The sequence below is a fragment of the Neolamprologus multifasciatus genome, chromosome 10 (assembly GCF_963576455.1).
Source record: "Neolamprologus multifasciatus chromosome 10, fNeoMul1.2, whole genome shotgun sequence".
Lineage (NCBI taxonomy): Eukaryota > Metazoa > Chordata > Actinopteri > Cichliformes > Cichlidae > Neolamprologus > Neolamprologus multifasciatus.
Window position 1 is genome coordinate 405,801 of NC_140448.1, and position 9,539 is coordinate 415,339.

A 9,539-nucleotide genomic window follows, 5' to 3' on the forward strand; every position below is an offset into this window, starting at 1 on the left:
TTCCTAACACATAATGAACAAAAAGTCAAGGAAGATGACCTCAGAAGACAAACAAAAGAAGTGGAAATCATGAAAAAGGAATTGCAGAGTGAAAGAGCAAAAGTGGAGAGTCTGATGAGGAATCTGAAGAAGAAGCAAGAAGAGCTTGAACGTGCAAAGGAAATCATGAGTGAAGAAAAAGACGAGGTGAAAGAGATGAAGACTGACATTGCCAAAGAACGAGAACTGTTGTTGAAGGAAAGGAGAAATATGGAAGAAGAGCGGTCTGAGATGGAAATGAGGGGAGACCAAGTCATGGATGAAATGAAATCACTAGAGATTCTGAAAGTGAAACTTCAACAACTGAAGGAGGATATAAAAGCCAAAATGGACAGATTACTACAAAATGTTGACAACAGGTCAAGGCTGCAAACAGTGTTGGAAGAAAAACTTACAACCCAAGACAAACAGAAAGAAAGCATTCACTGTTTCACTGAAATGTTAGAGAGAGAAAAGGAAGGTGTGAGAAGTATCCTTTCAGACATGGTCACCAAGAGAGAATGCACAGAAAATGAATGGAAGCAGCAGTTTGAACTGGACAAACGAGATCTTGATAAACTGAAAGAAGATCTGAGACACGACAGAGAAGATCTGGAGAGAGAAAGTGAGGTGCTGAATAAAGAGAAAATGGATTTGAAGGTGTTGATGTCTGACATCAAGAAACAATTTGAAATAGTGGAGGAAAAGAAAGAAAATATAAAAGAAGAAAGAGACTCAATGGAAATCATAAAGCTTGAACTGCTCAATAAGATGGAACATGTAAACAGGTTGTTACATGAGACAAATGAAGAAAAAGCCAAGATTAAAATTTGTATCCTTCAGGTTCAAACGGAAAAAGAAAGACTTGAAGACATTTTAAGCAAAATTTTCTTAACACATAATGAACAAAAAGTCAAGGAAGATGACCTCAGAAGACAAACAAAAGAAGTGGAAATCATGAAAAAAGGAATTGCAGAGTGAAAGAGCAAAAGTGGAGAGTCTGATGAGGAATCTGAAGAAGAAGCAAGAAGAGCTTGAACGTGCAAAGGAAATAATGAGTGAAGAAAAAGACGAGGTGAAAGAGATGAAGACTGACATTGCCAAAGAACGAGAACTGTTGTTGAAGGAAAGGAGAAATATGGAAGAAGAGCGGTCTGAGATGGAAATGAGGGGAGACCAAGTCATGGATGAAATGAAATCACTAGAGATTCTGAAAGTGAAACTTCAACAACTGAAGGAGGATATAAAAGCCAAAATGGACAGATTACAACAAAATGTTGACAACAGGTCAAGGCTGCAAACAGTGTTGGAAGAAAAACTTACAACCCAAGACAAACAGAAAGAAAGCATTCGCTGTTTCACTGAAATGTTAGAGAGAGAAAAGGAAGGTGTGAGAAGTATCCTTTCAGACATGGTCACCAAGAGAGAATGCACAGAAAATGAATGGAAGCAGCAGTTTGAACTGGACAAACGAGATCTTGATAAACTGAAAGAAGATCTGAGACACGACAGAGAAGATCTGGAGAGAGAAAGTGAGGTGCTGAATAAAGAGAAAATGGATTTGAAGGTGTTGATGTCTGACATCAAGAAACAATTTGAAATAGTGGAGGAAAAGAAACAAAATATAAAAGGAGAAAGAGACTCAATGGAAATCATAAAGCTTGAACTGCTCAATAAGATGGAACATGTAAACAGGCTGTTACATGAGACAAATGAAGAAAAAGCCAAGATTAAAATTTGTATCCTTCAGGTTCAAACGGAAAAAGAAAGACTTGAAGACATTTTAAGCAAGATATTCCTAACACATAATGAACAAAAAGTCAAGGAAGATGACCTCAGAAGACAAACAAAAGAAGTGGAAATCATGAAAAAGGAATTGCAGAGTGAAAGAGCAAAAGTGGAGAGTCTGATGAGGAATCTGAAGAAGAAGCAAGAAGAGCTTGAACGTGCAAAGGAAATCATGAGTGAAGAAAAAGACGAGGTGAAAGAGATGAAGACTGACATTGCCAAAGAACGAGAACTGTTGTTGAAGGAAAGGAGAAATATGGAAGAACAGGGGTCTGAGATGGAAATGAGGGGAGACCAAGTCATGGATGAAATGAAATCACTAGAGATTCTGAAAGTGAAACTTCAACAACTGAAGGAGGATATAAAAGCCAAAATGGACAGATTACTACAAAATGTTGACAACAGGTCAAGGCTGCAAACAGTGTTGGAAGAAAAACTTACAACCCAAGACAAACAGAAAGAAAGCATTCACTGTTTCACTGAAATGTTAGAGAAAGAAAAGGAAGGTTTTAGAAGTATCTTTTCAGACATGGTCACCAAGAGAGAATGCACAGAAAATGAATGGAAGCAGCAGTTTGAACTGGACAAACGAGATCTTGATAAACTGAAAGAAGATCTGAGACACGACAGAGAAGATCTGGAGAGAGAAAGTGAGGTGCTGAATAAAGAGAAAATGGATTTGAAGGTGTTGATGTGTGATATCAAGAAACAATCTGAAATACTGGAAGAAAAGAAAGAAAATATAAAAGAAGAAAGAGACTCAATGGAAATCATAAAGCTTGAACTGCTCAATAAGATGGAACATGTAAACAGGTTGTTACATGAGACAAATGAAGAAAAAGCCAAGATTAAAATTTGTATCCTTCAGGTTCAAACGGAAAAAGAAAGACTTGAAGACATTTTAAGCAAAATGTTCTTAACACATAATGAACAAAAAGTCAAGGAAGATGACCTCAGAAGACAAACAAAAGAAGTGGAAATCATGAAAAAAGAATTGCAGAGTGAAAGAGCAAAAGTGGAGAGTCTGATGAGGAATCTGAAGAAGAAGCAAGAAGAGCTTGAACGTGCAAAGGAAATCATGAGTGAAGAAAAAGACGAGGTGAAAGAGATGAAGACTGACATTGCCAAAGAACGAGAACTGTTGTTGAAGGAAAGGAGAAATATGGAAGAACAGGGGTCTGAGATGGAAATGAGGGGAGACCAAGTCATGGATGAAATGAAATCACTAGAGATTCTGAAAGTGAAACTTCAACAACTGAAGGAGGATATAAAAGCCAAAATGGACAGATTACTACAAAATGTTGACAACAGGTCAAGGCTGCAAACAGTGTTGGAAGAAAAACTTACAACCCAAGACAAACAGAAAGAAAGCATTCACTGTTTCACTGAAATGTTAGAGAAAGAAAAGGAAGGTTTTAGAAGTATCTTTTCAGACATGGTCACCAAGAGAGAATGCACAGAAAATGAATGGAAGCAGCAGTTTGAACTGGACAAACGAGATCTTGATAAACTGAAAGAAGATCTGAGACACGACAGAGAAGATCTGGAGAGAGAAAGTGAGGTGCTGAATAAAGAGAAAATGGATTTGAAGGTGTTGATGTCTGACATCAAGAAACAATTTGAAATAGTGGAGGAAAAGAAAGAAAATATAAAAGGAGAAAGAGACGCAATGGAAATCATAAAGCTTGAACTGCTCAATAAGATGGAACATGTAAACAGGCTGTTACATGAGACAAATGAAGAAAAAGCCAAGATTAAAATTTGTATCCTTCAGGTTCAAACGGAAAAAGAAAGACTTGAAGACATTTTAAGCAAGATATTCCTAACACATAATGAACAAAAAGTCAAGGAAGATGACCTCAGAAGACAAACAAAAGAAGTGGAAATCATGAAAAAGGAATTGCAGAGTGAAAGAGCAAAAGTGGAGAGTCTGATGAGGAATCTGAAGAAGAAGCAAGAAGAGCTTGAACGTGCAAAGGAAATCATGAGTGAAGAAAAAGACGAGGTGAAAGAGATGAAGACTGACATTGCCAAAGAACGAGAACTGTTGTTGAAGGAAAGGAGAAATATGGAAGAACAGGGGTCTGAGATGGAAATGAGGGGAGACCAAGTCATGGATGAAATGAAATCACTAGAGATTCTGAAAGTGAAACTTCAACAACTGAAGGAGGATATAAAAGCCAAAATGGAGAGATTACAACAAAATGTTGACAAAAGGTCAAGGCTGCAAACAGTGTTGGAAGAAAAACTTACAACCCAAGACAAACAGAAAGAAAGCATTCGCTGTTTCACTGAAATGTTAGAGAGAGAAAAGGAAGGTGTGAGAAGTATCCTTTCAGACATGGTCACCAAGAGAGAATGCACAGAAAATGAATGGAAGCAGCAGTTTGAACTGGACAAACGAGATCTTGATAAACTGAAAGAAGATCTGAGACACGACAGAGAAGATCTGGAGAGAGAAAGTGAGGTGCTGAATAAAGAGAAAATGGATTTGAAGGTGTTGATGTCTGACATCAAGAAACAATCTGAAATATTGGAAGAAAAGAAAGAAAATATAAAAGAAGAAAGAGACTCAATGGAAATCATAAAGCTTGAACTGCTCAATAAGATGGAACATGTAAACAGGTTGTTACATGAGACAAATGAAGAAAAAGCCAAGATGAAAATTTGTATCCTTCAGGTTCAAATGGAAAAAGAAAGACTTGAAGACATTTTAAGCAAAAATTTTTTAACATATAATGAACAAAAAGTCAAGGAAGATGACCTCAGAAGACAAACAAAAGAAGTGGAAATCATGAAAAAGGAATTGCAGAGTGAAAGAGCAAAAGTGGAGAGTCTGATGAGGAATCTGAAGAAGAAGCAAGAAGAGCTTGAACGTGCAAAGGAAATTATGAGTGAAGAAAAAGAAGAGGTGAAAGAGATGAAGACTGACATTGCCAAAGAACGAGAACTGTTGTTGAAGGAAAGGAGAAATATGGAAGAAGAGCGGTCTGAGATGGAAATGAGGGGAGACCAAGTCATGGATGAAATGAAATCACTAGAGATTCTGAAAGTGAAACTTCAACAACTGAAGGAGGATATAAAAGCCAAAATGGACAGATTACTACAAAATGTTGACAACAGGCCAATGCTGCAAACAGTGTTGGAAGAAAAACTTACAACCCTAGACAAAAAGAAAGAAAGCATTCGCTGTTTCACTGAAATGTTAGAGAGAGAAAAGGAAGGTGTGAGAAGTATCTTTGCAGAAATGGTCACCAAGAGAGAATGCACAGAAAATGAATGGAAGCAGCAGTTTGAACTGGACAAACGAGATCTTGATAAACTGAAAGAAGATCTGAGACACGACAGAGAAGATCTGGAGAGAGAAAGTGAGGTGCTGAATAAAGAGAAAATGGATTTGAAGGTGTTGATGTGTGACATCAAGAAACAATCTGAAATACTGGAAGAAAAGAAAGAAAATATAAAAGAAGAAAGAGACTCAATGGAAATCATAAAGCTTGAACTGCTCAATAAGATGGAACATGTAAACAGGTTGTTACATGAGACAAATGAAGAAAAAGCCAAGATTAAAATTTGTATCCTTCAGGTTCAAACGGAAAAAGAAAGACTTGAAGACATTTTAAGCAAAATTTTCTTAACACATAATGAACAAAAAGTCAAGGAAGATGACCTCAGAAGACAAACAAAAGAAGTGGAAATCATGAAAAAGGAATTGCAGAGTGAAAGAGCAAAAGTGGAGAGTCTGATGAGGAATCTGAAGAAGAAGCAAGAAGAGCTTGAACGTGCAAAGGAAATCATGAGTGAAGAAAAAGAAGAGGTGAAAGAGATGAAGACTGACATTGCCAAAGAACGAGAACTGTTGTTGAAGGAAAGGAGAAATATGGAAGAACAGGGGTCTGAGATGGAAATGAGGGGAGACCAAGTCATGGATGAAATGAAATCACTAGAGATTCTGAAAGTGAAACTTCAACAACTGAAGGAGGATATAAAAGCCAAAATGGAGAGATTACTACAAAATGTTGACAACAGGCCAATGCTGCAAACAGTGTTGGAAGAAAAACTTACAACCCTAGACAAACAGAAAGAAAGCATTCGCTGTTTCACTGAAATGTTAGAGAGAGAAAAGGAAGGTGTGAGAAGTATCTTTGCAGAAATGGTCACCAAGAGAGAATGCACAGAAAATGAATGGAAGCAGCAGTTTGAACTGGACAAACGAGATCTTGATAAACTGAAAGAAGATCTGAGACACGACAGAGAAGATCTGGAGAGAGAAAGTGAGGTGCTGAATAAAGAGAAAATGGATTTGAAGGTGTTGATGTGTGACATCAAGAAACAATCTGAAATACTGGAAGAAAAGAAAGAAAATATAAAAGAAGAAAGAGACTCAATGGAAATCATAAAGCTTGAACTGCTCAATAAGATGGAACATGTAAACAGGTTGTTACATGAGACAAATGAAGAAAAAGCCAAGATTAAAATTTGTATCCTTCAGGTTCAAACGGAAAAAGAAAGACTTGAAGACATTTTAAGCAAAATTTTCTTAACACATAATGAACAAAAAGTCAAGGAAGATGACCTCAGAAGACAAACAAAAGAAGTGGAAATCATGAAAAAGGAATTGCAGAGTGAAAGAGCAAAAGTGGAGAGTCTGATGAGGAATCTGAAGAAGAAGCAAGAAGAGCTTGAACGTGCAAAGGAAATCATGAGTGAAGAAAAAGAAGAGGTGAAAGAGATGAAGACTGACATTGCCAAAGAACGAGAACTGTTGTTGAAGGAAAGGAGAAATATGGAAGAACAGGGGTCTGAGATGGAAATGAGGGGAGACCAAGTCATGGATGAAATGAAATCACTAGAGATTCTGAAAGTGAAACTTCAACAACTGAAGGAGGATATAAAAGCCAAAATGGACAGATTACTACAAAATGTTGACAACAGGCCAAGGCTGCAAACAGTGTTGGAAGAAAAACTTACAACCCTAGACAAACAGAAAGAAAGCATTCGCTGTTTCACTGAAATGTTAGAGAGAGAAAAGGAAGGTGTGAGAAGTATCCTTTCAGACATGGTCACCAAGAGAGAATGCACAGAAAATGAATGGAAGCAGCAGTTTGAACTGGACAAACGAGATCTTGATAAACTGAAAGAAGATCTGAGACACGACAGAGAAGATCTGGAGAGAGAAAGTGAGGTGCTGAATAAAGAGAAAATGGATTTGAAGGTGTTGATGTCTGACATCAAGAAACAATTTGAAATAGTTGAGGAAAAGAAACAAAATATAAAAGGAGAAAGAGATGCAATGGAAATCATAAAGTTTGAATTGCTCAATAAGATGGAACATGTAAACAGGCTGTTACATGAGACAAATGAAGAAAAAGCCAAGATTAAAATTTGTATCCTTCAGGTTCAAACGGAAAAAGAAAGACTTGAAGACATTTTAAGCAAGATATTCCTAACACATAATGAACAAAAAGTCAAGGAAGATGACCTCAGAAGACAAACAAAAGAAGTGGAAATCATGAAAAAGGAATTGCAGAATGAAAGAGCAAAAGTGGAGAGTCTGATGAGGAATCTGAAGAAGAAGCAAGAAGAGCTTGAACATGCAAAGGAAATCATGAGTGAAGAAAAAGAAGAGGTGAAAGAGATGAAGACTGACATTGCCAAAGAACGAGAACTGTTGTTGAAGGAAAGGAGAAATATGGAAGAAGAGCGGTCTGAGATGGAAATGAGAGGAGTCATGGATGAAAGGAAATCACTAGAGATTCTGAAAGTGAAACTTCAACAACTGAAGGAGGATATAAAAGCCAAAATGGACAGATTACAACAAAATGTTGACAACAGGTCAAGGCTGCAAACAGTGTTGGAAGAAAAACTTACAACCCAAGACAAACAGAAAGAAAGCATTCACTGTTTCACTGAAATGTTAGAGAGAGAAAAGGAAGGTGTGAGAAGTATCCTTTCAGACATGGTCACCAAGAGAGAATGCACAGAAAATGAATGGAAGCAGCAGTTTGAACTGGACAAACGAGATCTTGATAAACTGAAAGAAGATCTGAGACACAACAGAGAAGATCTGGAGAGAGAAAGTGAGGTGCTGAATAAAGAGAAAATGGATTTGAAGGTGTTGATGTGTGATATCAAGAAACAATCTGAAATACTGGAAGAAAAGAAAGAAAATATAAAAGAAGAAAGAGACTCAATGGAAATCATAAAGCTTGAACTGCTCAATAAGATGGAACATGTAAACAGGTTGTTACATGAGACAAATGAAGAAAAAGCCAAGATTAAAATTTGTATCCTTCAGGTTCAAACGGAAAAAGAAAGACTTGAAGACATTTTAAGCAAAATGTTCTTAACACATAATGAACAAAAAGTCAAGGAAGATGACCTCAGAAGACAAACAAAAGAAGTGGAAATCATGAAAAAGGAATTGCAGAGTGAAAGAGCAAAAGTGGAGAGTCTGATGAGGAATCTGAAGAAGAAGCAAGAAGAGCTTGAACGTGCAAAGGAAATAATGAGTGAAGAAAAAGACGAGGTGAAAGAGATGAAGACTGACATTGCCAAAGAACGAGAACTGTTGTTGAAGGAAAGGAGAAATATGGAAGAACAGCGGTCTGAGATGGAAATGAGAGGAGTAATGGATGAAATGAAATCACTAGAGATTCTGAAAGTGAAACTTCAACAACTGAAGGAGGATATAAAAGCCAAAATGGACAGATTACAACAAAATGTTGACAACAGGTCAAGGCTGCAAACAGTGTTGGAAGAAAAACTTACAACCCAAGACAAACAGAAAGAAAGTATTCACTGTTTCACTGAAACGTTAGAGAGAGAAAAGGAAGGTGTGAGAAGTATCCTTTCAGACATGGTCACCAAGAGAGAATGCACAGAAAATGAATGGAAGCAGCAGTTTGAACTGGACAAACGAGATCTTGATAAACTGAAAGAAGATCTGAGACACGACAGAGAAGATCTGGAGAGAGAAAGTGAGGTGCTGAATAAAGAGAAAATGGATTTGAAGGTGTTGATGTCTGACATCAAGAAACAATTTGAAATAGTGGAGGAAAAGAAAGAAAATATAAAAGGAGAAAGAGAAGCAATGGAAATCATAAAGCTTGAACTGCTCAATAAGATGGAACATGTAAACAGGCTGTTACATGAGACAAATGAAGAAAAAGCCAAGATTAAAATTTGTATCCTTCAGGTTCAAATGGAAAAAGAAAGACTTGAAGACATTTTAAGCAAGATATTCCTAACACATAATGAACAAAAAGTCAAGGAAGGTGACCTCAGAAGACAAACAAAAGAAGTGGAAATCATGAAAAAGGAATTGCAGAATGAAAGAGCAAAAGTGGAGAGTCTGATGAGGAATCTGAAGAAGAAGCAAGAAGAGCTTGAACATGCAAAGGAAATCATGAGTGAAGAAAAAGAAGAGGTGAAAGAGATGAAGACTGACATTGCCAAAGAACGAGAACTGTTGCTGAAGGAAAGGAGAAATATGGAAGAAGAGCGGTCTGAGATGGAAATGAGAGGAGTCATGGATGAAATGAAATCACTAGAGATTCTGAAAGTGAAACTTCAACAACTGAAGGAGGATATAAAAGCCAAAATGGACAGATTACTACAAAATGTTGACAACAGGTCAAGGCTGCAAACAGTGTTGGAAGAAAAACTTACAACCCAAGACAAAAAGAAAGAAAGCATTCGCTGTTTCACTGAAATGTTAGAGAGAGAAAAGG

The 9,539-nt window shown here is 37.0% G+C and overlaps 2 protein-coding genes across 2 annotated transcripts in view; both read left to right on the forward strand.

Annotated features, from left to right (window-relative positions):
* Nucleotides 1–9,539, forward strand: part of alcama (activated leukocyte cell adhesion molecule a) — a 334,175-nt gene that overhangs the window by 182,190 nt on the left and 142,446 nt on the right. The window lies entirely within an intron of this gene.
* The window catches only part of LOC146509274 (uncharacterized), a 37,484-nt gene that overhangs the window by 25,640 nt on the left and 2,305 nt on the right, over nucleotides 1–9,539 (forward strand). The window contains 3 exon segments of the mRNA XM_085174860.1: nucleotides 1–990; nucleotides 992–6,243; nucleotides 7,150–8,821. Coding sequence (XP_085030986.1) covers nucleotides 1–990; nucleotides 992–6,243; nucleotides 7,150–8,821 — 7,914 coding nt within the window.